We start from the raw sequence: 26595 nt of genomic DNA, 5'->3' as shown, positions 1-26595 counted from the left end.
TTATTTACTACTACATGTGCTCCTGGGTAGACTGGAAACAACACATACGTGAAATTAAAAAAAAAAAAAAACCTTGAACCAAAATTGCGTAGTGCATGTGACAAACCATTAACAATAAAATAATGTGTAGAGCACGTTTTCTTAATTTAATAAAGCGAGTATTTTTAAAAGGTGATATAATTTTTATAAAGAAATAAAATATCAAGATTTTTATAAGATATTATTATTTGATTTTAATGTTTCATAATGAATTTAAATTGATAAATAAATAATATTTTATTAGAATAATTGTATTTAGAAATATAGTTGGTAAATAGATTTAAACTTAATTATTTTACATTTTTCTTTGTTTACAGAAGGAATGAATATAAATTTTAAATCATATATATAAATTTATATAAAATATCATATATATATATATATAAAAGAATATATGTATAAATCTAATGTGCCTCTTAAATAAATGATTTCAAGATCGATACATGCTGCATGAATTTTGATAATTATGAATTTAATAATTAATTTGATTATAATTCATGCAACTAACGATATTAATTTTAACGATAAAACAATAAAAATTATTAAACTAATAAAATTTCATTGTATAGTCACTTTATATTTATAAAGATATATTTTTTTAAAAATACTAAAACTAAACATAAATATTTAAGGAAAAAAAACAGTAATGGGTACACTCCATCGGTATGCTTTGTCGGTTGCGTCCCAATATTGAAAAGCGAAACAAAAATAAAGAAAGAAAAAACCTCAAAACAACCCGAAGCGAGAGCGCCTTCCCCGTCTTTAGATGCTCCGATAAACGGCATTACAAATACGGAACCCTGTACGAAGAACAAGTTACAACGTCAAATCTCGAGAAACGGAGTACTCACTTCTCGTCGATCAGCTCTCTAGGTTCGCTTCCTTCTTCGACTTTCAATATTAATTAGTAATAATACTGAAAAAACCTCTCGACAAAAGGAAATAAGGAATGAAAAGAGATTGCAGAGTTCTTGGAATCGTAGTTCTTGCTCTAACGCGTTGCTGCGTTTTGTTTCGGAAACAATCGGAGGGAATCATAATAACGTAATCGTCTTGAAAGTTGTGATCTATCTAACTGTTTGTTGGGAACAAAATACACAGGGAAAGAGAGGAATATGCAACAGAGGCTGAAGCTTCATCAACAACAACAGCAAGCCCTAATTCAACAAGCCCTTCTTCAGCAGCCTCAGATGTACCACCCTGGCGTCATCGCCGCTGCTATGTCTCAGGTGTGTATATATCATGATATAATTATCAATTCGTGTCTTTTTTTTTTTTTACCTTCTATCTCCTTTATGCTCCATGGATGTGTTTTACGATAGGGAATTTTGCTTTTTTTGTTTTTGGTGTGTATCATTTGGCATTTCATGTCTTTGCTTGATATCATTCATGCCACGATCAAGGATAATACGTCCCGAAAGGAGTAGTTGAAGTTACAATTGGAGTATCGATCTCAAATAAAACCTGGTTTCTTTGGATGTGGTTTGGGATCTAACATATATTCTTATATTTGGAGCCCCTGGCCCTGAGAGTAAGTACATAACCAGAAAGGGACTTGGTACCCACACAATGCCTTCACAGTTCACCCATCCTATATCATACTTTTTTACAATTCTCGGGCATCACGATATTAATATCCAATCCAATGTTGCGTTTAGTTCTGCCCAGTTATGGTGCGTTTTGGTTGCAATGTGGCTTAAAATGTTATGAAAACCTGATATCATCATTTGTAATGCCTTGGAATGGTGAAGTCATTCCTATTTATTTCTCAAAGGTAATTATACGACTAAAATATTTCATCTGATTAAGTTTTCAGGTGGTGTCTCCACTTCGCAGCATTGCCATCTCGCTTTTAGAAATTTATCTTCATTGTCATCTATTTTTTGGGATTTTTTATAAATTCTTTAATGATGTTTTAGATAGAATTTTCTTTTGTATATGTATTTTTTTAGAAATGTTCGTACATTGAATAGATTTTTTTTTCACCTTTTCGTCTGTTTTCTGAATTTATTCTTATTTGGACGAAAGGAGGGACGAGGGTGGTGGAAATGTATTCTTGGTTTGAATTTGTGGTGATTTTAGAGATAAACTAGTCAAGGCTTATATTCCTTGAAAGCTTTTTGAAAAATTTCATTTAATTTTTTCTTTAGATAAAATCCTAACAAAATTTTATTCAGACTTGTTTATATACATTTATAGATTCACGTGGACCTTTTTTCAACATTTCACTCATGATTTTATTTTGAATATTCTCCTGGTCGAGATTATTATTAATGCATCAACTATCTATATTGGGCATGATTGCTTATTGAATATTTTGTTTGTGTTTCTCCTATGCTTAAATTGCGGAATTCTAGTTCTTGATTATATTCCCTTTGTTCCTCCTTGAGCGAATTCCCAATTGTTGAATATGCACTACCCAAGGCATGTATAAATAAAATGATTTTTTTTTTTTCAGTATTTATGAAAAAGTTACACAGGTTAGATTTATACCGGGCTTGTAGAGTTCTGTTAGGTGCTTATGTTTTCTTTGGCATCTTTGTTTAATTTTATCTAGGACATTATCTTGGAACTGCTAGGCTTTATTTTGTTCATTTTTCCTTTTAATTGTAATTTTGCAGATGGAGCCCATCCCTGGTGGGAATCTGCCCCCTGGCTTTGACTCATCTACATGCTGCAGTGTGTGAGTGCCATGCAACAGTTCCTTTCTTTGCGCCCCCACCCCCCCCAACCCATCTTTCAGTGCTGGCTCTCTGTTTCATAGTTTGCTTAGTTTCAATGTGACATCTATAGGATACAATTACTATAGTTCCTATTTCTCATCCTTTAGAATTCAGGGACTTTTGTTCATTTTCTTCTTCTATTTAGTACAGTGTTTTCCACTCTTGTGCTTTTAACAAGATTGCATAACATGTACTGTTAAAAAAATAAGATTGCATAACATGTGAAAAAAAAATTGTGAATGGAGTGGTCAGGATTTGTTTGTTAGAAAAATTACTTTTTACACGTTGCTTTTTAAGAATCAAATTCGTGGTATCAGATGTGTGAGCGGGTGTGGTTTGCACTAGCTTACCTAAGATGTGGTTAATTTTGTTTATTTATTTTATATGATTACTGGTCTGATAGCTTGATGATCAGTTATGTAGGAAATATTCATGTAAATGTCACAGAGAAGCTTCTTGTTGAAGTTTTCCAGACTGCTGGTCCTCTTGCAGGATGCAAGCTCATCAGAAAGGATAAGGTTCGGTTTAGTACTCAGGTTTTTTGTTGCATCATCACTTGATTTTTACTTTTCATCCACAGTGGAAATTAGTCTCTTTAGTTCCTTTTAACAACTCAATTATGTTATCAGTAATAATTCATGTAAATGTCTGTTCTCCATGGTGCCCTACGCTCTGATATTTTCAATTCAGTAAAGACATCGAGGCCTTGCTAAGGTGACATGCCAAGCAATTAGTGCATAAACTAAGTTGGTGATGCAGTCTTTTTGGCAACTGTATGCCTCACCCATTGAAAATTTCCTATTAACATATACAGGCACTTGTTTTTAAAAATAAATAAAAATCCCATGTGAAGGTAGGCAAAATTCTAACTCACTATCTGTTCGTCTTCTTACTGTGGTGATTTTCAAGCTTTTTTGGCTGAAGATGAGGGCATAGTTAACATGTTGTGCTGAAAGCTGAGGGTGAGGTAGCAATGGATAATATGACGTCCTGAAAGCTGAGGTGAGGTTGTGATTGATGAGGTGGCGGAAGCCTTCAGGTCTTGCTTTGTGTATGGTACCTGAAGCTGGTGCTGTTTATTTCTGGAGTTGAAATAGTGGAGCATGAATTTTTCCAACAGTAAATTCCCAAGAAAATGACCCATCTTTACAGAATATGTGGTGCTCTAGACCAACTTGAGTGATGAATTAAAAAATAAAACCTGGTCAACTACCATAAAAAACACAAACATTGTTTCTAAGGGTTGGGTGCTCTGCCATCTAGCAGCTGTGCTTAGTGGGTATCACATCGTATGACATCAGCACATGCATTTGCTGGAAGTCGTTGACTGATATTTTTCATTGTTTGTGCATTGTACGTTCTCATCATTTTTCTTAATTTGATGGTTTGATTTACTCTTACTGCAGTCATCATATGGTTTTGTGGACTACCTTGACCGGACATCTGCAGCCCTTGCAATAATGAATTTGCATGGCCGCCAACTGTAAGCATTTGCTTATATGATATCAATTGTGGCCATTCTGGCACTCTTTGGAATTTTATGTGTGCATTTTGTTAGGCCACAACTGGGAGGGAGGGGATTCATTTTTTTTTTCTACTTTAAAAAAATCTGTCATATTAGTGAATTTCTCATCACTTGGTAATTTAAACATTTTGTAATTAAATTTCCATGTAATTATGTATGGAATTTGCCATTTAATGCTCCTCTTGCCTAGTTTGTGGTTTTTTTTTTGCAAATCAACAGTCTTTCCTCATGTTGAGTAGTTCAAAAATTGTCTCAATGCTTTCACTTTCATTGATGGTCAACTCACTCTTTATTTGATTTTCTGGTATTTTTATTTACTGGATTCACTTTTTTTCTTTGCACAATTACAGTTATGGTCAGGCACTTAAGGTGAATTGGGCGTATACCAGTAATCAGAGGGAGGATACTTCAGGTTGCTTTGGGCTTTCATTTTTATTCTGTTGTTTTTTTTTTTGTTTTGTTTTGTTCTTATTTGAGTGCCTAATGATATGTGCTCCCGTTTCATGTGCCTTTTAAAATCGTCAGGACATTTCAACGTATTTGTTGGTGATCTGAGTGCAGAGGTTACTGATGCGACTTTATTTGCGTGCTTCTCAGTCTATCCTAGTTGTTCGTGAGTTCCTCATTGCCTTGAATATTCATCAGTCTTATATTTTTTTCATGTACATATACCAACAAGGGAAACACATTCTAGATTTCCTGATACCCGCTGTCTAATTCATGCTTTCACATGTCCAAGACCAGAAGTTCATGGGGGAAATTCTAAGCATTATCATTAAGTTTCTTGAATCTTGTACATCCTGTTGATCATGGTGTGAACCACTATAATTTATGTTGTGTGCGTTTAGATGTCTGGTTTATGATCCTTCTTTTTTCTTCATCATTTTTAGTGATGCGAGGGTCATGTGGGATCACAAAACTGGTCGCTCAAAAGGATATGGATTTGTTTCTTTTCGTAATCAGCAGGTATTGCTTATTAAGTAGAAGTTCCTGAAAATATTTAACCCCCCCCCCCCCCCCCCCCCCCTTTTTTCCTTCTTTAAAGAAGAAAATGTTTTTTTGAAGAATGCAAAGCTGTCAAAATTTGGTTGACTACAGAGCATGAAGATGCATGAAGAAATATAATTTTTCCTAAAAAAAGGTTGGACTGTTGGATACCTTTTCTTTTCCTGATAAGTAATTCAAGTTTATTATATTATAGGCGCTAAGGGGCGCAACCCAAGTACATAGGGAGTATACAAGAGAATACCTGACTAAAGAGAAGAAGGAAAACAAAAAAATTCAAGATAATTAGTAAAACCAGAACTGTTCTGCACTGACATCCAAACATAGAGGGTTTCTAACACAAAGGAAGTAAGCTCATTCTCGGTGGTGGAACTAGCATTTATTCTTTACTTGTTTGAAAAAGAAAAGGGAAACAAATTAGCCCAGCTACAGCTGTGGGACTAGCATTACAAAATTTCTTTTAAGAGTTCTGGAAAAAACACTAAAAATGTAGTCAAACAAACTGATAAATTTCTTTGTGGAATCATTTTGCAGGATGCACAGAGTGCTATCAATGAATTGACTGGTTAGGCATCTTGTTGATCTTCGTTGCTTAGTTTTTATCTTTTTCAAGTAGCCTGGTTCTCAATTTTTTGGAGGATGTATGATCTGTTTTGCTCACCATCCTGTAGGTAAATGGCTTGGAAATAGGCAAATAAGATGCAACTGGGCAGCCAAAGGTGCTGGTACCAATGAAGACAAGCAGATCAATGACAGCCAAAATGCAGTTGTACTTACTAATGGATCTTCAGGTAGTAAGCAACCTTCTACTTGATTAAGTCCATGTTGTAGAATATTGGTGAATTAGGACATAGGCACCTGCTTAGGGCTTATGGACGACTCAGGCTCTGGGTACCACACTCACTTGGAATATCCAGATGCATGCAATGTGGAATTACAACATAATGTTGGGAACTCGATAACCAAATGCTGGTGTATATCAGAAGCATAATAATGATTAGCTTTTATAAAAAGTGACAATTGTACCCACTCAATCTAAACACAACTACTCACCAAAAGTTAATTACTTTGATGGCACAGGCCGCAGTCCTAGGCTCCTAGCTAGTTGCCAATGTGGTAACTCTGTTCAGTGACAAGCTGATCTCAAGATGCGCATTTAGCTATTGTTTGTTTAAATTGGAAATGGTTGATAGTCCACTGTAGACAGGAAAATGATACACATCAGACTCTAATTCTTTGAATTCGGATATATTTAGGCTATGCCTATTTTCATATTAATAAAATCTTTCTTACTCATAAAAAAAGAAGATGTTTAGGCTTGTTCATACTTCATTCCCACTGACAACTTGAGATGCTTTAAGGCGTAATAAAGTGCAGCATATTGATACTTGATTATTTATATTTAATCAATGAAGAATACAGATGCACTATAGAGATGCATGTACGCACATGCATACACTCTCCTGTTCGGTATACAGTTCATGCAATTGTGTGGGATTGAAGCTCCGCCCACTTATGGGGAGGAGTTACTTGGCCTGACCATTGGCATTGGCATGCAATCAAGGGTAAAATTGGGCTGAGGGAGAAAGACGTTTCCTTCTTCACATCTCCGTAATATGGCTTATCATATTTCTCTGCTCAATACCCTCCTGATCACTTCAGGAGTGTAAACATTAATGTCAGCTTGTATCAGAAAAGCTATGATCATTTGTTTTGTGACCTGTTTAAACTCGACGCATTTCCTGCGTCTCCAAAGGATGTGAACTACTTAAAAGATTTGGAATGCTATAAATTGCTTGGATATTCTGCATCTTGACGATCAGTTCTTCTGTTTTCTTTATTTTGAAGATGGAGGTCAGGAGAATATCAATGAAGAGGCCCCTGAGAACAATCTGGCATACACCACTGTCTATGTCGGCAACCTCTCTCATGAGGTAATTAAGAAATGCACAGAATTGTCCTTTCTTATCCCCTTCTGCTCAACCCTACCTGCATCCTGGCAAACTTTTATTTTATTTTTTATGAGTAACATCTAGGGGAACTGTGTTTCACCATCTCTGCTCCACCAAGAATTTGACATCCCTGTAACTGCTTGGCCTGCTCCATTGTTTTCTTGGGTTTTCTTGGCAAATAATTGATTCATACTTCTGTGTTTGCATTCAAACTTCAAGCCCAAGGTGAAGAAATATTTAACACAAGGAAGTTCAGGGGAAAAGAAAAATTAGGAAGGCACCCAGCGAACTGTGGTTCAAAGTGATCGCACTAGGCGTATAACACTGGAGCTCTTATAAAAGAACACTAAAGCTCTTTGCCTCTAAGAATCAATAAGTCCTTTGTTAATAACTTTTTTTTTTTTTTTTTTATCGGTAAACAAATGTTATTAATAATACCAGCATAGCCCAAGTATACAGGGAAATCCTTTGTTAATAACTTTAAATTGACAACTTGTGATTGATATTGCAATTTAAATATGGGAGGATGTGGGGGAGTTGGTGTGCAAATGAAGTAAATCGGGTGCATGGGGTGGGTTTGTGGAAGTCCATTCGGTTGGAATGGGGGGATTTGGTCAAAAACATAAAATTCAAAGTGGGAGACGGGACAAAAATTTATTTTTGGCATGACACTTGGCGCGGGGATTCAGCTTTGAAATATGTATTTCCTAATCTTTTTAGGATTGCTAGAGATAAAGAGGCGGCAGTGGCTGATTCTTATCAGTTTTCTAATAACATGTTACATTGGATTGTGGACTTCAACAGAGATTTGCAGGACTGGGAAGTGAGTGAAGTATCTGATTTCTTTGGAAGTTTATATGATATGAAGATTGATCAGAATAGGGAGGATAGTCTGCTGTGGGTGCAAGATAATAACTCCAGATTTTCTGTGAAATCTTTTTACAAGGTGTTAACTAGTCAGGGAGCTAAAGAGTATCCCTGGAAATGTATTTGGAGGGCCAAGGTGCCTAGCAAGGTTGCTTTCTTTTGTTGGCTGGTGTCTCTTGGGAAAATTTTAGCCACAGATAATTTGAGGAAGAGAGGTTTACTTCTGGTTGATTGGTCTTTTATGTCTAAGAAGGATGGTGAATCTGTTAACCATCTTTTCTTCATTGCGAAGTGGTGACGAAGATGTGGAATGAGATTTCTGCAAGGGTAGGCATTGCTTGGGTGATGCCTATGCATGTGGTGGATTTCTTGGCTTGCTGGCAAGGTCTTGTGGGGGAGTAGAGGCAGTGCAACATTGTGGAGGACGATCCCCTTGTGTTTATTTTGGTGCCTATGGTTGAAGATTGTGAACGCTCTATGGGGGAACTTAGGGAGTTTTTCTTTAGCTCTTTAAGTTTTTGGGTGAAGAATCCTGTAAGAGGTGGGAACTTTTGTAATGTTCTGTTTTAGTCGTGTTTCTGTTTTAGCTTGTATTTAGGTGTATTCTCTTGTATATATCCTATGTCCTTGGGCTATGCCTATTTACTTGGAATAAAATTTTCTTCTTAACTATAAAAAAAAAAGAAAAAAAAAAGTATCCTAAGGAAGAAATACAGACAAAAGAAAAAGAATTCTGGAAATATGAGAGACTGAAATGTCACAGATGAGTGCCATCTTTCACCGAAGCCCTCAGATGTCTATACATGTTGGAATTTAATAATTGACTAAACAATGCACATGAATCACTGAAGTATGTCATCGAGGCATGGAAAACTAATTATATACCTGCTCTGAATCCATGTTGGGTTCTTACATCTTTTCTTGATTCCCACGTGGCCTAATGTTGCAGTTTGCTCCAAGCCTACCCCATTGATAGTGGAGCCATGCAAAAGCGCTGTCGTAGCGGGATTTTTTTTTTTTATAGGTAAAATAAGATTTTATTGATCAAGTAAATAGGCAAAACCCAAGTAGACGGGAAGTATACATGCCAAAGCGCTTTCGAAGTGAATATTGTACCTATCAGTGTTTCAAACAAAGCTAGATCTTGGCCTTCTTTAAATATTTATAGTTCATGTGCTCTCTTGACCATGAGATCCCAGACTTCTTGACATTCCAATTCGTTGCAACAAGTATATATTTGATTCTCTTTTTTTGTCATCTTGATGTATATTTGTGCATCATACTTCCATTTATCTTTTTGTTCAGTTTCACAGATTGTTTTTCCACTATTTAATTTTATCTTGTAAATGTGGATCCATTGCGTAATCTTCATGGTCAAGTGCGAGAAATTTACTTTGTCTCTAACAATTTCATCATGTGCTTAGGTAACTCAAGCTGAACTCCATTGTCAGTTTCATGGTCTTGGTGCTGGGGTTATAGAGGAAGTGCGTGTCCAGAGGGATAAAGGATTTGGGTTTGTCAGATACAACACTCATGGGGAAGCAGCCGCGGCCATTCAGATGGCTAATGGGAGGATTATTCGTGGGAAGCCCCTGAAGGTAAGAAAACTTTACAAGGAGGTCGTTTTAATTTGACATTCAGCTTTATTTGATCTTAATATAACAATAATATCGTGGCTTGATATTTTCCCGAGATGGAATGGACTAAGAAGCCCTTGGCAGGGCCATTTAATATCAAACGAGTTTCCTACATGCATGTACACGAAGACACGCATTACAACCCACCCACCCTTCCGCACATGCACAGAGAACCTTGTTTGGGTCATGCATGTTATGAACCCCACCAGTGCCTGATTTCCGTGTCCTTGAATGAATGCTATACACGACTGATCTTGAGAGTCACAAAAGACTTTTGTTTTGGTTGGTCAACTAAAAGGCCCAAATGTGAATATACATATATTGTTGCCGGAAATAGTATATTTAGAACCTGCTGATTTGCTGATGGTTGTATTTTTGAGGACCTGAGTTATGCAAAAAAGGGAAAGGAAAAAAAATAAAGATAAAACGGGAACTGGATGTGTATATATATATTTATACAAAAAATTTCTGCAGGTGCGTTATTCCTGTTCACTTGAGTTCTCCAGCTATTTTGCATTAGTCTAGGGCCTCTAGGCACTTAACTCTTTATGGGTTGCGGATTTGCTATTTTTAAGTGATCAGTTTGAACGTAGGACCTAGGAGGTCTTTGGCATGGTGCCATCATTAGAAGAACAAGCAGTACTGTGTTCCATGTTAAATGGTTTTCAAGTAAATTTTAAGCAGCATTTTTACCCGTTCAAGAAAATATCTCATCTTTTTGGCATGCATGAATGCAGTGCTCGTGGGGTAGCAAGCCAACTCCTCCTGGGACAGCTTCAAATCCATTACCTCCTCCAACTCAACCATATCACATCCTTCCGACTGCAAGCATGAACCAAGGCTATTCACCAGCTGAGTTGTTGGCTTATCAGCGGCAACTTGCCTTGAGTCAGGCTGCTGCATCTGGTCTCTCAGGTCAAGCTCTTGTGCAGATGACTGGGCAACATGGCCTGGCTGCTGCTTCCATGGGGTTGAGCTCTGGGGGATCGCAACCCTTGTATGATGGATATCCTAATAATTCATTGGCGCAACAGCTCATGTATTATCGTTAGTGGGTGTTTCCATGGGAATTCTGGCCCCTCGTCTGGGTAGGGTTAATAGCAAATAATTTTCCTTTGTCCTGATCAGTATCTCTTTATTAACTTTAAGCTTTACGGTTGAGATGCAAGTTAGTCTTCAATTAGTTAACAATTTTGGTCACTTATGCTGTATTGCGTCAAATTAGGTTTGCTTCACTTTGTAAGGGGTCGGTTTATGGAACCACCCAAAAAAAAAAATTTCATGGTACACTGATTTATGGTGCTTTTGATGTGTTTTAAGTTAAGATCATGGTTAGTTAATTGTCTTGTCTTTAGTGGTACTGGTAACTATTTTTAATCGAATTTGGGGTTCAAAGATTATATTCATTGAAATGTTTCACCTTACACCCGGGCGTTGGGCAACTCTCTCACGTAGATAAACAGTATCCACTTCTTTTTCATTTTTCGTCATTTGGAAACTCTATCCCGGCGAAGCGATCTGGATTATTTGTAGGAAAGGAAAGTGAATTGAGCATCATTACTTGATTAATTAGCAGGAATTAGCTGTCTTCTTGAAATAAGACTTCAAGTATGACCAAGTAATCTCTTCGTAATAAATTGTCATAAGACTTTCTTGCTCAAGTAGTTCTGCTTGGTATTGAGAATTTTCAGATTGAGAATTTTGAGTTTTAAGATTAAATATTAAAATATTATATTTTAATATTATTATTATTTTGAGATTTGAAAAAGTTAAGAAAAAGTTGAATTGTTTATTATATTTTATATGGAGATTTGAGAAAGTTGTAATAATGAGATGAGAATTTTATATTTAAGATAAAAAATTCAAATGACCAAACAGACTTGGAAAGCTCGCTCAAATGGAGTTATGAAACTACTTGTCTGTTAATTAGCTAGATTCTACCCATATCGCTTAAGACTTCCTCCATTAGTTACATTAAATGAACCAGTCCATTATACTTTCCTTGACACTTGGAAGTTGGCGACAAACTGTGTACAAGAGAATGGATCTATTCAGGACAGACCTTGTAAAGCACCGAAGATTCTGAGGGACAAAGGAAACACTTTTCTTCCTGTGTCTGAAACTGTCAACATCAGGTTCTGCCTCTCCAACTCTCAGTCGTTTTTCCGATAACATATTGGTTCTTGGCGTCTCGGTATAAAAATACAATTCTAAAGATTGAGAAGTTCTTGTTCTTGAACTCTACCTTAAATAGTATTTTAGAGTATTTTTGCTTCCGGAATTTTAGTATACCGACGTGTTGCTTTTTTCAAGAAAGGAGACAAAAAAGTAGATTTCATGAACAGCTTCATTGACTACCTGCCGTCTAATGACAAAGACGTAAATCATTACAAGACAACCACATTCATGTCTTATGAAGCACCAGGCTTTAAAGTATGTGGGTGCTTGTTCGTGTGTGTTTTCTTTTTAATCTTGCTCTAGAACTAGAGGGAATGTGTATATGTACACGTTGATTTGGAAACTTGGAACTTCATCTTGATTCGATGTACATGATATCAAAGTTTGCAAACACGGCTTTGAGAATCAGAGATGCTATGAACACCAGCTTTTACCTCCAACAGCTGCATTTTTCCCTTGTTGGCACGATCATTTTTAACCAATTTTTTTCCTCAGAACTTGATCTTTACTCGTAAGGGAGATGAGATGGAACTCTCTCCAGAAAGTACGGGTGGAAGATCCCCGTCCTGCAAAGAGTCAATCAATACATTTCTGATTAGGCTTTTCATCGTGAGGTATAAGTCAAGCAAGCATTATGTGAATTCTAAATGAACCCTCTACAAGAAATGGCAATGAAATTGGAATAGTTTTGTGGTTTATGAAAAAAGAAATTGACCATGAAATATTTAACTAAAATAGAGTAAATCATGGAGTCAAAAGTTGAATTTAGGACCATCATTCTGAATCCTCGCCGAGTTAGTAATTGTCCAAATAATGGATAAATTTAATCATTAGATTATATTAATGTCAAGCTAACGCAAACTTACTAGCTGCAGGGAAACTTGGCTGTGGGCTGGTGAGGAGGCTGGACTGCCATTTATCGAAGTGTACTGCATGGTTTCCTCAGCAAGTGCTCTCAATCTGTTAAGTTCTGGCAAGACTTCCTTGGCAAGATCTGGTCTATCCTTCCGCCTCAACTCTGCACACTTTAGTGCCAGCTTGGCAAAGCACAGAGCCTCTTCAATTGGCCAATCAGGCACGGCTGGATCCAACATCTGAGTAAAAGTCCCTTTTTCGATAGCCCTTCCAACAAGGTGAGTCAAGCCCATCGGCGGCTTGGCTGTTATCATTTGTAGAAACATGATTCCAAGGGAGTATATATCAGACTTCACTCCAAGCATGCCTGTTTGCTGATATTCTGGATCTATATAGCAGAATGTGCCTGCTGTAGATGTCATTCGATACTGTGTCACTTTATCGGCCACAGATGGGGGTACTAACCTGGCCAAGCCGACATCACTAATCTTGCTAACATAGTTGCTATCAAGTAAGATGTTGGCTGGTTTCAGGTCACGGTGCACTAGTGGCTCTGGTTTGGTCTGGTGAAGGAACAACAAGCCAGTACTTACTTCGGCGGCAATTCTAAATCTAAGCTGCCAAGAAAGAGGTGGAGTGTTACCCCGGCAGAAGAGGCGGTCCTCCAAACTCCCATTAGCCATGAACTCGTACACCAAACAACCATACTCGGGGCAGGCTCCTAGGAGGAGAACCATATTCGGATGTCGTATGCAACTCAATACCTCAACCTGAGAATGTTTGTTAGTGAGTCATAACGAAACTATTTCTAAATACTTTGCTGAACTTTCAAGCATAATTTTTTCATTTGATGCTTGTGTAGATAAGTACTTCTATTTTCAGTATACCTCTTGTTGAAACTGTGACCTTCCTTGAGCTGCATCTGGGCGAAGAATCTTAATTGCAGCAGGTGTATGGTCCAGATAACACTTGTATACAGGTCCATAACCCCCTTCCCCAATCTTGCGGGATAGTGCAAAGAAATCTGTGGCAATTTCGATATCCTCGATTGTGTACCTCCTACACCGATTGTCTGATTGTGCTAAAGCATCAAATGCCTTTTTCTTCTCTTCTGTTTCTCGCAACACTTTCATCTCCGCATGGATTCTTTTTTTCGCTTCTAGTTCTGCTATCCTCTTGGCTGCCTCAGCAGCCTCAATGGCAGCCCTGGACTTGGCCTTCTCCTTTGCTGCAATCCCTAATGCAGCTTCCTCAGCCAATCGGGCATCTTCCATTCGTCGTTCTTCCTCTAATTTCCAACGCTGCAGCTCTACTGCCTGTTGTGTAAATCGTATCAGTGCCTGCTTGGAGTTTATAGAAATTACAACGCATAAATTAGTAGGTTTAATTTCACCTACCGTTTGTTTTGCTGTGAGTGCTTCTTTGCAGGCAGTACTGTACATTTCCATTGTCTGCTTGAGTTCTAACTTCAGCCTCCTCATTTCAGCTTCCACTTCTTCCTGTAATTTTTTTTCCATACAAGTTATTCATGTTGCAATTTTCTTCAAGTTTCATGGAACTGTACGAGTTACAATATTCATGATAGAAATGTTTCTGAAGTCCCAACTACAAAAAAAAAATCTGATCTACAAATATAGGAAGCTAGCTTTAGAAAATTTTAATTGTGCTTAAACAAATTGAACGTAACATCCTCCAATTTCTCCATATTTATCACATGTATCGGGTTTGAGAATAAACATGTGGAAGCTGCTATCTAATTGAAGTCCAAATTAATGAGCCGAGTACTTGCATGGTTCTTACCATTGACTGAGATGCGTTTGATAGCCTATCACTATCCGGCGAGATTGGTGACAAATCCGGTGGAGAAATGACATCTTGTGACTTCCGTTCGAACTGCTCAGATAAATCATATGTCTGGTTGATGTCATCTGTTTCCGAGACACATGACATCCGGGAGGGGGTGACGAGGTCTCTCTCCAGGTGGTCATACAATGAAGGAAACATGCGGTCGAAGCTGGGCCTCTCAGAGCTAACGAAGGATATATCAGTATCAAACAAATGGATTTCCCCATATGATTTCCCATTTATGCTTGATGTCCTAGGCAATGGTGACCTGCTTACAATTATTCCAATGGTACTTAGATTAGAGCTTTTGAATTATTGGCTTCATGTGATCCAAAATCACATCATGTATATATATATATATATACCTGATTACGTCTACCTCATCAGCTTGAAATCTACGCATTGGCTGATCAATTAATGGTGGCTTTCCTGATACAGGAGGCCAGGGGGGATGATCAATTACGAGAAGTGGCACAGAAAAAATAAATAAATAAATCCAAAAAGAGCATTAATATTAATTATTATATATGCTTGAAGATAAGAGAGTTCAATTAAAGTACCGTAGATATTAGTAGAAGTAGCCTGGAGGAGTTCTACTCGTGGCTCCGGTGTATCTGATTTGATGCTGCCTCGATTAGCAAGTTGGTGACGTAGAGAGGTTGTCGTAGTCGTCCGTGATGGTGCAGCACGCAAGGCAGATCGCATTGACTGAATCTTTCCTCTGGATATCACGTATACGTTACAAAAATCTGGTGCTCCTTTTGATACATGGCTTGGAATATCTGTTGTCCTGAATCTTCTGAGGAGACAGATTTTTGAAGTAAATCATTTTCAAAATAACATAGCTAGCAAGCTAGCTAGACATGCATTCACATCTTCATATATATATATATAATGCTCCCCTGGCCCTTAATTTATAGGCATCTCGTTTTTGTGTTTTTACGTTACCAGTAGTAGTAGTACTCTTGTTAAAATTACAATGAGAATTAGTGAAACTCGTGTCTGCATGATTTCTAGAGATGCTTGATCTCTCGAACTCGTGTAAAGCTAGGAAAGACGTTCATGTACCGGAGGATCGATCATGAGTAATTTCATAAATTTTGGTGCAGCAAGCAGGGTAACTTGATAAGAGAGATCAGAATATCACGTACTTAAGAAAGCCAGTTTTCGACGAGGAACCAACAACCAAATTCTCAATAGCTGAATGACTTGTATATTCGATCAATGCTTTCGCTACATCTGTGTCTTCTAGTACGATATCTCTGCAACGTATCTGATGTCAAAAAGATAATCATCAAAAGTAAGAATCTCGCTGGTAATAATGTATGAACATCATGTGTACGTACGTACTATACATAATGCTTATATATTTATATATGCAATTTAATTAAGGTGGCCGACCAAACAGAAGAGAAGCAAAATCAGTTGGATCCGGCATGATCATGACTTACGTCTTTACGCGTGCAGAAACAACGGAAAGGGAGGAGCACTTCCTTGGTTTTTTTATCCAGGTTGAGGTGGGATGCCGGCGAACTCTCATCAACAATACCCGCCCTCGGCCCTGCACCCGAAACGAAAATGAACTCATTGCGATCGTGTGATCATGAGAAGCGTAACCCAGCTAGCTACGTGCATGTTATACCGAAACGGTTCGTGACAAATGAAAACCCATCACCTTGGGCTCAATTATTAGATGAGACTCCTCATGATATGACCCAAAAAGAAAACATTTCCAAAAATGATACTCACTCGAGGAAGAAAGAGAAGCTGCGGAGGAAAATGTAGACGATTTGAGCTTGACATGGATGAGATTTACGGTCTGGCCCCTCTGGAGGAGATTGTCAACAGCCCATTTTAGAGCATTTTGGCTGCCTTTGTCTGTGTCTACTGCCACTGCCACCAACCCTCTCCCTCCTCTTTTTTCTACATGATTTCTAGCCAACCACATCTTCTCTCTCTAAGAACCCTTTACTATGTTTTGTTCAAACAAAACACAAAAGGGAAGAGAGGGAAAAACCCCAATAAGAAAAGTTAATATTAGATCTTCTGTTGTATGACCTTTCTTTTCGCTACAATCTAAGAGATCCCCTCGGAATTTCTATATGTTTTTCTGTCACCCGAAGTTCTAGAGAGCCTCTAAAAGATTCAGTAAAAAAGATGCGTTCTCTGTCCGTTTTGGATCTCCTGATCTCCCACCAAGTTCCACAGCATGAGGGACAAAGAAGACTTTCATTTGGAGGTTAATTTGACATGAGTTCTGTTTTTCTCTGTCTCCCTAAATTAGCAGTTGGGTTCATTTAGGTAATTTGATCTTTTCAAACAAATTAATCCACAAAAATCTCTCTCACATGAGAGACCGTCATTAGCGTCTAATTGTTGACCTTTCTAGTCTGTCTTATGTTGAAATTTCAGATGCTGTCTAGTTTGTCATTCCAAAGTTCAATATCCTCTAAATTCATTAAAGTTATAAGACAATTCCTCGTAAAACGGAGGTAGAAAACGCTTCGAGAGTCTTCTCGAACCTCTTACTTTTCCTATCTTAGAATTACTCATTTAAACAAAATAGATTATTCGCAATGATAGTCTTATTTTTTTAAGACCAACAGACATTGAAATTTCCCTGGCCATACTACCAAATCTTCATCCATTAGGGTTAGTCGCTTGGTTTTCCTACTTTATAGGAAGAGCTCTAGAGTTCGACCATTTATAAAGCCTTTTATTTTTTAAACTATGGCTTACGTTCAAGTTCAACAAGTTCTGTAATTTTATCATCCCAGTTCTATGAACGATCCACTTTTGTGCACAAAAGTTTGCTATCTAGTTTCCAGTAATTGACATTTTATGCCTTAAATGTTCAGTTTATTTCATAGCCAATGTTTTTCACTGCGTATCTTGAACTCTTCTCTAGCAGACAACGTGCTCCCCTCCAAACCCAGATCGAAAGTACTATAAATATACAGAATATAAACATTAAATTAAGACGAAAAGCATAAAGGGTGTCTTGGACTTAAGAGCTACTTGCAACATTCGTATGAACAAAAAACTTGGATTTGTTTGCTAGTCAAGGACAATGGCCCATCCGTGGGCAATGTACAGTTTATGGTACAATCGACGGGGTGAATCGGTCCATCAAACACAAAGATCCTGAGATTTTTATTTTTATTTTTTTATTTTTTCCCTCAATTTTCCACATAAGTAGAAAATGTAGTTAGGTTGGTGGGCTGAAAATGCTCTAGTTTTAGATACCGCACAGGCAGAGACTTGGGATCACCCCCACAAAGTAACCGGGCGGACGCCATATATCCCAATCCAAACAGCTATATTTTGTGTGGCATCACAGTCCTTTAGGATAAATTAACAAGGTCAATAACTTCGCATTTGCCAAAACTGCGTCTCAAAGTAACGGAATTACCTTAAAGAAATATTGTTACAAAGCATGCGAGTCAAAAGCCAATGCGCTAGCGCCAGGCAATGATTGTATTCCGAGGGCAGTTTGATCATAGTGACAAGAATTTACTCCTTTGTGTTTGGTTTCAGAGATTCAGTTTCTCCTTCGTGACGCTCTGGAAAACATTTCTTTGATGTTCCTGGATTCTGTCTCCACTTTCGCCTTTTTAGCTGGCTTTCCAGTTTTTGTGCTCTTTTGGTCACTTCCCTTTCCCTGATAAAAAGGGCATTATAAAAGACCATTCCGAACGAATCGAAAAATCAAATAACAAAATCACGGTAGGCAGTCCCTGCATCTTTTATGCATCTAGTGTGACACTACACAAAAAAAAAAAAAAAAAAAAAGCTACGCATTTTTCATTTCTTGTGTTCAACCATTTTGCTTTTAACACCATTCATAGAAAACCACTCCCAGAAAATTTTATTCCGTAGTCAAAAGCTAAAACAGATAAAATATTTGATTAAAAACAAAAGACAGGCAAGTACATAAATAGTACCCTTCCCAAAGAAACTTCTTTCTTTTAATTTGTTGGCTTTTGATCCAACGGCTAGGCTATACACGGGACAGTTTTCTTGCTGCCTAAAAGCTACAACATAGTGAAGGCATGGTTCAATCCAAAGTCTCTGGCACGATACCAAGAGAAATTACCAGCTTTGTTTGCTGGCGCCTTCCTGCAGAAACTAATTAAAAACGAAGTCGCAGAGGCTTTACAAAATTGTCATAACAAGCATAGAAAGTTAGCAGATTAGGACTTGAGATTTTAACTAATACAACTAAAAAAGTCAACCAATAAGTTCTCTCAAATTTCTACACCAAAGTGGCATAATATCTAACAGTTCCTACCTGTGATTTGCTCTGAAAATCTAGGTGGCTTCCTGAAGCAGGTGATAGGTTCTCAACCTCTAGAGCTTCTCTAGTTGCCTCAACTAAATTTAACCTGCAGACACATTCAGTAATCTAGGCTGGGTTAAAGCATATAAAAGAAACCCACTCTAACCGTATTAAGAGGTAATGGAGTTTCAATTTGTGTAATGGGAAAGATTAAATAAGGGAATACTTTAGATGGTTACACAGGAGATTCAACCAAGGCTCATCCTTCACATACTCCCCCAATATTGAAACTGCATCAGCTACTGCACTAATAGAAGGGGAATTAATGAAGAGAAAACTATGATTTCATGCCAAGATATGGGATGCACATCACAAGTTGACATATGCAAACCAAAATTTCTTTTTTTGATAGGTAATCAAGAAATTTTATTCATAGGAAAAGGAGGCACGGCCCAAGTACACAAAAGGTATACATGAGCAGTGCCTACCTAGATATGCAAACAAAAATTTCTAATCACATTTACTCAGTTCCAAGAAGGAAAACACACACACACAAAACAGAACACAAGAACAAGATCATCTGCATGGCTTAATAATTCCCGATCCAAAGAGCAATTTCAACACCAACCCAAGCCACTAACTTCAATGCACCTTATATTTGTATATAGCCCTCAACCACCACCACCTCACTTCCTGCTTTTTCTTATATGTACAAATTATCACACAAGCAGTAATAATAATCATTAAGTTTGCTCCTGTAACAGATTCTTTGGTATGGAAAGAAAATTATGTACTTGTGTGAGTTCAACCTGGGCCATGCCTCTGCAAATTTTTTTAATTAATAGGCATTTAAAAAAATAAAGAATATTTTCAGAAGAATCAGTTACAGAGGCATTTAAAAAAATTAAGGCATTTGGATTTAACTAGCAAATTCGCAAAATGAAAAGGCTATAAAGAATTTTAATTATAATCATACGTGTATCCTTCTCTTGTTGTGCAGCATAGTTTTTGTCCAATACCGAAAGTGTCTCTTTTAGCTCACATACCTGCAATTAGACTCACAACATTATCTAATGGGGGAAAAACATTACAAGTGCCGTTATCTTAAATGAATATGAGCTATTGAATAGGTTCTGCTCAATAGTCGATAAGGCTCGAAGAAAGGTCCGTTGGATGGTCATAACAGTGTTTGTGAGCCTCTTAACATACCCAAACCCTTACTAAAAAAAGGAAGATTATATTCCAATCTGATACATCCCCCCATAAAGTAAAATTAAGTACCTTGTGATATAACCATGCTAGAACCTTTGAGTCATCAAGCCTAAAGAATTTTGACGATCCAATTTCTGCACACACGGAGGGAGGGAGACAGAGGAGGAGGAACAGTATTTGATTACTCACGCTGTTGTATCAGGAAAATTGCATAAAAGAGTTCCTCACATATTAGATCAGATTGGGGCCTTATACTATTACTGATAACTGAAAACTGTAGAGTGGCTAACAAGGGTTAATAACCATATCTTTAGCTTCTTAAGGTTCCATGAAGTAAATCTCATCACATAGGCCAGCTTTCTCTTCTCATTTCAAGAATGGAACATATACAATTTTCAGGATCCTATTAATAGACTGATTTCATGCCAGTAACAGTTATTGCCAAATGAAGAGTGTTAATAAAGGTGGTTCAAAACCACTTAATTGTATGGCACACTACAAGCATAAAAATAAAAATAAAAGGATTTTTAACCATCAGATAGAAAAACATTTTAAGCTGATATACTCTATCAAGCCTCTGACTAAGATTTACATTGGAAAAATAAGTATGGAATAAAATAAAATGGTGCAGGTAGATGGCCACCTTTGATTTCACAAACTACTTGCATTGAATTCTCTGCAATAGACAGTAAATGTTGATAGCCAGGATAGTCATGAATGAAGATTATCTCATCTAATTGCCTGAACTTCCCGGGATCATCTTCCTTCTGCAATCATTTTAAAAAAGTGCTGCCACCAGTAAGGTTAAATAAATAATCAAAACAAAAGGTTGACATTCAGTAGCAGATGCCGAGACTACAAAATATTACACAGACAGATTATAATTGGGAAAAAAATTACACATATATATATATATATTATAATTGAAAAAAAAATTATGTATATTGTAAATATAGTAACAGCATTGACGAATTAAAGACATGATTGGTACAAAACGAACAGAATATACTGGTTGATTTATAATTAAAATGGGAAAAGTAGCAGAACAGGATTTGTGTGCTGATCCAGATAGTGTGATTAAGCAATGCAAACTATAAATATACCTTCATTCTAGCTTCCTCAAAAATGGGGAGCATAATGAAAACAGGATCAACTGGAGTTGCAGTATATAGGCGGCCATCTATATGAGGAAAAGAAGTGATACAATTACTGAGAATTAGTGGAAGAGAAACAAGTACAATTCAAATCACATACATCCATCAGAAGTTTCATGGTGATCCAAGACGAAACATAAGAATTCAAATGGTAGAGCCAAGAACTGCATCAGAGAACTAGAGCGCGATGGACAGAAGTAGTAGAGTTAATTGTTTTGATCCAAGCCATGGAAAATATCAGGTTAATGGGAAAAAATATACCACTGCTTGAACTTGTACAAACAGGAGACTGGAAACAAAAAAAGAAATAAAAAATAGACATGTCAAGAGAAAGAACAGTGTTGTTAAAGCCCAAAAAAACAGAGCATCAATCTCATTTTCAGGTGTTTGGTAATTTAACAGTTTAGTGTACGCCTTGTGGTCACCAAGGATTCAAAAAGAGATCAAGAAGGTAGCATGTGCCTAACTACCAGACCTGAAGTACCAAAATCACATGACATGTATTTCAAAAACACGTGCTTTGATTTGACTAATTGCACCTGGTGCTTTTAACAATACTGAGGAAGAAAAGAAAATGAAAAATGAATTATTTAATGTAAATAATGACCTACAAGGTGCTTGCAAACAGGTTAAGGGCGACCTTGGCTAAGATAATCTCAAAACCACAAAATGCTTTTGTAAGGGGCCGTCAAATTCTAAATTCTGTCTTAATAGCCAATGAAGGCCTGGATAGTAGATTAAAATCTAGATGTGCAGGGATCATTTGCAAGTTAGACATGGAGAAGGCATACGACCATGTAAATTGGGATTTCCTCCTTATTTATTTAAGAGATGTGGTTTTGGAGAGAAATGGTGTATGTGGATCAGATGGTGTATCTCAACAGCCAGATTTTCAATTCTAATCAATGGCAACCCAGAAGGTTTCTTTAATAGTTCTTGGGGGTTAAGACAAGGAGATCCGTTGTCACCACTTCTCTTTGTTATCATCATGGAAGCACTGAGCAGGATGTTAACGGCCCTAGTTAACAATGGTCTTATGGCAGGTTTTTCACTGGGGGATTTAAATAGGGGCACCATTTCAATTTCACACTTTCTTTTTGCCGATGATACTTTAATTTTCTGTGAGGCAGAGCAGGACCAACTTAGTACTCTAAAGGCGCTCCTTCTGTGCTTTGAGGCAGTATCAGGGCTGAGAGTGAACTTTGATAAGTCAGAGATAGTACCGGTTGGTAGTTTAAGTAATACTCGGCAATTAGCGGGCATACTTGGGTGCAAAGTGGCTTCTTTCCCAATGACTTATTTGGGCTTACTGTTGGGGGCTGCTTCAAGAGCCTTAACGATTTGGGACACAGTTATTGAGAAGATAGAACGAAGATTGGCAGGATGGAAAAGAGTATATTTGTCAAAAGGAGGGAGGGTGACCCTTATCAAAAGCACTCTTTCTAACTTACCAACTTATTTTTTATCTCTATTTCCTATCCCAGCAGGTGTGGCGGCGCGGCTTGAAAAACTATACCGAGACTTTCTATGGAGTGGGATGGGGGAAGAATTTAAGTTCCATCTAGTTGGTTGGGACAAGGTGTATAGACCAATTCATTCAGGTGGACTAGGGATAAAGAACTTGAGATTGTTTAATCAAGCTCTCATGGGAAAATGGTTATGGAGATACAATGTGGAACCGGACGCTCTTTGGAAACTAGTAGTTGATTGTAAATATGGTCGGTCTTGGGGAGGTTGGTGTACTAGAGAAGGCAATGGGCCGATCAGTGTGGGAATTTGGAGGCATATAAGACGAGGATAGAGGGCTTTTGCTAACCGTACCAGTTTGGTGGTGGGGGAAGGAATGCGTATAAAATTTTGGAAGGATGTTTGGTGTGGGGAGGTGGCACTAAAGGATTCCTTTCCTTTAGCTTTTCGAGTGGCAAGTGATCAAGAAGCAACGGTGGCAGATCTCATGACCCTCTCGGGAGATCAAGTTCAATGGAATGTGACATTTACTAGAGCAGCGCAAGATTGGGAAATAGACAATTTTGAGGCCTTTTTGCATATGCTATACTCCAAGAAACCGAATGGACTGCAAGTCGACAAATTGTGGTGGATGCCAGCGGGTAAGGGTATTTTTTCAGTTCGTTCATTTTATAAGGCCCTTACAGCTTCACCGAATCCTCAATTCCCATGGAAAAGACTGTGGAGGAACAAGGTGCCTCCTAAAGCACTGTTCTTCACATGGACAGCAACCCTGGGTAAAATTTTGACCACTGATAACTTGAGGAAGCGAAAGATAATCATTTTAGATTGGTGTTGTATGTGTAAGAAAGTTGGTGAGATAGTGGACCATCTCTTATTACACTGCGAGAAAGCCAGGTTTCTGTGGTGCGAAATTTTCAGTAGTGTAGGGTTAAGTTGTGATGCCGGCTTCAGTGGTTGGGCTTTTGGCGAGTTGGGTGATGCTGGGAGGTACTTCACAAATCAAAGCTATCTGGAAGATGGTCCTATCTGCATTATGTGGTGCTTATGGCGAGAGCGTAACGAGAGGACCTTCAAAGAGAAGGAGCACACATTAGAGGAGCTGCGTCTGTTATTTTTCAGTACTTTGTTTCAATGGGCCATTGCCATAGATTTCAATGGCCTAAATGTACATGATTTCCTTTTGTCCTACTCAGCGATCTAGATAGGTGTTATCTCTTGTATACCTCCTTGTGTACTTGGGCTATGCCTATTCTTATTAATAATATCGTTTACTTATCAAAAAAAAAATAATGACCTACAATAGTAGATGCTTTGAAAAGATGAGGATGCAAAGGGTAAAGAGAACTGGCACAAAATGTACTTGAAAACACAAACGCACTGGCTCTAAAGATTGAAATATCTTAAAAACAGATTTTGGACTCTAACCATAAAAATCTTGCATCTACCTTCACAAACATAATCCCCCACAAACCAAGATCCATAGGATTGCTTAAACCAATGAAGTTCTTGAAGCAGCCCGCTGATGAAGAGATAGCAAGCAGTCTTTCCTGTCCAATTAGAGAAAAGAATAAAATTGAAACATCTTAGCACATACATGAGATATTAAACACTTTTGGATAATTTAACTTAAAAAACTTCAAGAAGAAATAACTATAAATATAACCCAAACTTGACACCAGGTGATGTCATTAAAAAATATACAACCAACCAAACAGAGCATTTGGCTTTGTAGTTTGTCTCTTCAACAACAAGCAAACTCCAAGTCCTCAAGGATCTAAAATTAACAAACAGAGAAAACATGTAATGAATATTCTTGTACATAACCTGACTTTGGATGGCGTAGCGATAAAAATCTTCCAACACCATTTCCTGTTGCCCCAGGATCTACAATGAATGATACGTCCAAAAATGCCAGAATACTTAAATTTATACATAAATTATAGCACATAATAAAAAATTAACCATGCAAGGAAGTTAAAGATAACAAAAAGAATGAGTTTATCAAAAGGATAAAGATTACAAAAAACACCATCAATTTTTATAAATGCCTTGTCTATGATGATTTAAGTCTTTAAGAGATCAAATGCTTAGAAATACACATAAAGAACGAATTTTTCTCATCTTTCAATTTGTGCGCTAAAAATTTTCTAAAATCCAAGCAAATGGTATGCACATATGCAAATCACTCAGCAGCTACTACCCCACACCCCCAGACCATAGAGAGAGGAGAGCAGCTTTGACTAGATCTGTAGCAGTTCATTGTTGGTTAATGCACATAAACTATTTGGCGCTACACAAATGCTTCTATCCTTCAGTCATATACCAACCCAGGCTGACAAGTCATATACATCAAATAGAACTACTGCCTTGTACATCAATATACCATATCCATTATCGATTGTCTTATATCTAATTGGTATTCCTCTTATATACTAACTGCGTACTTAGGCTATGCCTTTTGTGTTTGTGATAAAATCTTTGATAACCCATTAAAAAAATTATCTGTTGTCTATAAGTGTCTGATAAATAATAAAAAATGTCATGTCATATTGTGATATTTAAAGGTCTTGTTGCCAGCATTTCAGAAATGCTAATCGTGCACACCTATATTAGATACTTGCATTTCATGTCATATCCTCTATTTATAACCAGGCTAGAAGCTAATCAACAAATAAGATCACTTTCAAATCAATAATGCCACGTGTTGAATTAAACATCATGTATGCAACACACATTGATCCAGTTTATGTTCAACAAATTTAAGGTAGAAAAAAGTAACAAAATCCTTGACTACGGAATCCAGTGATTGGGTAATTAATTACCAGATGCAATAAGGAGACGACATTCCTTAACACCTTCCGACCAAGCCATGGAAATTTAGTATATAGCAAGCTTTGCAATCCTATAGGACGCCCAAACAAATAGTTATTCAGCTGCAAGGACAGTTCTCTAATTATGCTTACGCACATACATATATAAGCATTTAGTTTAGAATCTTTTAAGAATTGAAAAGGGTTGAAAATCCAACAACTTACAAAAACGTAATCGTTATTCACATTGATGAAGCTACAAAGAAAATACTAGGCGCCCTTTCATGAAACAAAGGACAAGTCGTTCCCCGCATTTGAGGGGCGCACGGAAAATTTTGCCCCAAAAAAAAAAAAAAAAAAAGGCGTGCTCTTCAGACCTCAAGGACATATGCTTTCCTTAATGAGTGAAAAAAATTACCGAAAAATCCGAATGAAGATCAGTGATACATTTCATTCTAGCTTGGCAGCAAACATACCAGTGGATAAAGCCGCAGTTTTGTTGACCCTTAAACAACCCCTGGGAAAAGAGAGAAAAATGCTTGAAATTAGACGGAAAATGTGCTGGTACAGGTATTCCCCTACTTTCGTTTGGAGAGTAATTATTCGAAACTGAGAGCCTGAGAGACTGGGAGACAGAATTGAAAAGTGTGTTAAAGTTGAGAAAGTCGGAGATGAAGCGCGCGGGCGCGAGAGAGAGAGAGAGCTCGTCTTTGCAAAATGAGGACACCTAGTGAGTCAGTGACACACTAAAGAAACAGGCTAACAGTATATTTGGATTAAAAAGAAAATTAGAGCAAAAAAACAAAAATAGAAAAAGAAAAGGTTTTCATTGTCTTTGACCTTTTTTGTTTAAATTAAGAGAAAAGATATTTGTAATAATAAATTATGCTGTCATTTTGTAAGTTATTTTAAAATAAATAAATAAAATATGAGATTTGTATAAAAAAAATTAATTTTTTTAAAAATAAATTTCATTTTTTTAACATAATTACATTATATTTACGTATTTTATAATTGAAAAAATATAGTTACAAGCATAATTAT

The 26595-nt window shown here is 37.2% G+C and overlaps 3 protein-coding genes across 9 annotated transcripts; 1 reads left to right on the top strand and 2 right to left on the bottom strand.

Annotated features, from left to right (window-relative positions):
- Positions 1-749: 749 nt before the first annotated feature.
- LOC122317562 (RNA-binding protein 208-like) lies at positions 750-11088 on the top strand. Of its 2 annotated transcripts, none has more exons than XM_043134712.1 (13): positions 750-912; positions 1141-1268; positions 2661-2722; positions 3178-3280; positions 4169-4245; positions 4638-4699; positions 4813-4900; positions 5178-5253; positions 5827-5857; positions 5964-6083; positions 7141-7226; positions 9536-9709; positions 10486-11088. In XM_043134712.1, exons 2-13 carry the CDS (start codon positions 1155-1157, stop codon positions 10798-10800), a joined length of 1308 nt encoding a protein of 435 aa, XP_042990646.1. In that variant the 5' UTR covers positions 750-912; positions 1141-1154; the 3' UTR covers positions 10801-11088. The 2 variants fall into 2 exon arrangements, with proteins under 2 accessions (XP_042990646.1, XP_042990645.1); XM_043134711.1 differs by having other exon boundaries at positions 3178-3298.
- Positions 11089-12403: 1315 nt separating this feature from the next.
- LOC122316576 (U-box domain-containing protein 35-like) lies at positions 12404-17779 on the bottom strand. 2 transcript variants are annotated; one of them, XM_043133202.1, is made up of 10 exons: positions 16376-17779; positions 16078-16187; positions 15778-15899; positions 15187-15425; positions 14992-15055; positions 14582-14894; positions 14179-14280; positions 13669-14097; positions 12793-13551; positions 12404-12492 (listed from the first exon to the last, which is right to left on the bottom strand). In XM_043133202.1, exons 1-10 carry the CDS (start codon positions 16572-16574, stop codon positions 12418-12420), a joined length of 2412 nt encoding a protein of 803 aa, XP_042989136.1. In that variant the 5' UTR covers positions 16575-17779; the 3' UTR covers positions 12404-12417. The 2 variants fall into 2 exon arrangements, with proteins under 2 accessions (XP_042989136.1, XP_042989137.1); XM_043133203.1 differs by having other exon boundaries at positions 15187-15422.
- Positions 17780-17926: 147 nt separating this feature from the next.
- On the bottom strand, positions 17927-26297 carry LOC122316577 (ribonuclease H2 subunit B). Of its 5 annotated transcripts, XR_006244273.1 has the most exons (12): positions 26028-26297; positions 25564-25643; positions 24566-24625; positions 24187-24288; positions 21221-21297; positions 20761-20884; positions 20187-20251; positions 19882-19951; positions 19132-19207; positions 18918-19011; positions 18571-18754; positions 17927-18287 (listed from the first exon to the last, which is right to left on the bottom strand). XR_006244273.1 is itself a non-coding variant. In XM_043133205.1 (11 exons), exons 2-11 carry the CDS (start codon positions 25610-25612, stop codon positions 18168-18170), a joined length of 837 nt encoding a protein of 278 aa, XP_042989139.1. In that variant the 5' UTR covers positions 25613-25674; positions 26028-26297; the 3' UTR covers positions 17927-18167. The 5 variants fall into 5 exon arrangements, 4 of the variants coding, with proteins under 4 accessions (XP_042989139.1, XP_042989138.1, XP_042989141.1 ...); XM_043133205.1 differs by lacking the exon at positions 18571-18754 and having other exon boundaries at positions 25564-25674; XM_043133204.1 differs by lacking the exon at positions 18571-18754.
- Positions 26298-26595: the final 298 nt, after the last annotated feature.

Source organism: Carya illinoinensis, chromosome 7 (assembly GCF_018687715.1).
Source record: "Carya illinoinensis cultivar Pawnee chromosome 7, C.illinoinensisPawnee_v1, whole genome shotgun sequence".
Lineage (NCBI taxonomy): Eukaryota > Viridiplantae > Streptophyta > Magnoliopsida > Fagales > Juglandaceae > Carya > Carya illinoinensis.
The sequence above is the reverse complement of the archived record's forward strand: the minus strand, read 5'-3'. Positions and strand labels throughout refer to the sequence as shown.

Coding starts and splice junctions, on each gene's coding strand:
- LOC122317562 (XM_043134711.1), top strand. CDS start 1,155: ATGCAACAGAGGCTGAAGCTTCATCAACAACAACAGCAAGCCCTAATT. Junction 4,700..4,812: donor TCAGAGGGAGGATACTTCAG/GTTGCTTTGGGC, acceptor TAAAATCGTCAG/GACATTTCAACGTATTTGTT. Junction 9,710..10,485: donor TTCGTGGGAAGCCCCTGAAG/GTAAGAAAACTT, acceptor GCATGAATGCAG/TGCTCGTGGGGTAGCAAGCC.
- LOC122316576 (XM_043133202.1), bottom strand. CDS start 16,574: ATGTGGTTGGCTAGAAATCATGTAGAAAAAAGAGGAGGGAGAGGGTTG. Junction 16,188..16,375: donor AGCTTCTCTTTCTTCCTCGA/GTGAGTATCATT, acceptor TTTCGGGTGCAG/GGCCGAGGGCGGGTATTGTT. Junction 14,895..14,991: donor GATGAGGTAGACGTAATCAG/GTATATATATAT, acceptor AATTGTAAGCAG/GTCACCATTGCCTAGGACAT.
- LOC122316577 (XM_043133205.1), bottom strand. CDS start 25,612: ATGGCTTGGTCGGAAGGTGTTAAGGAATGTCGTCTCCTTATTGCATCT. Junction 20,252..20,760: donor AGTAGTTTGTGAAATCAAAG/GTGGCCATCTAC, acceptor CCGTGTGTGCAG/AAATTGGATCGTCAAAATTC. Junction 19,012..19,131: donor CTCCTGTGTAACCATCTAAA/GTATTCCCTTAT, acceptor ATGTGTCTGCAG/GTTAAATTTAGTTGAGGCAA.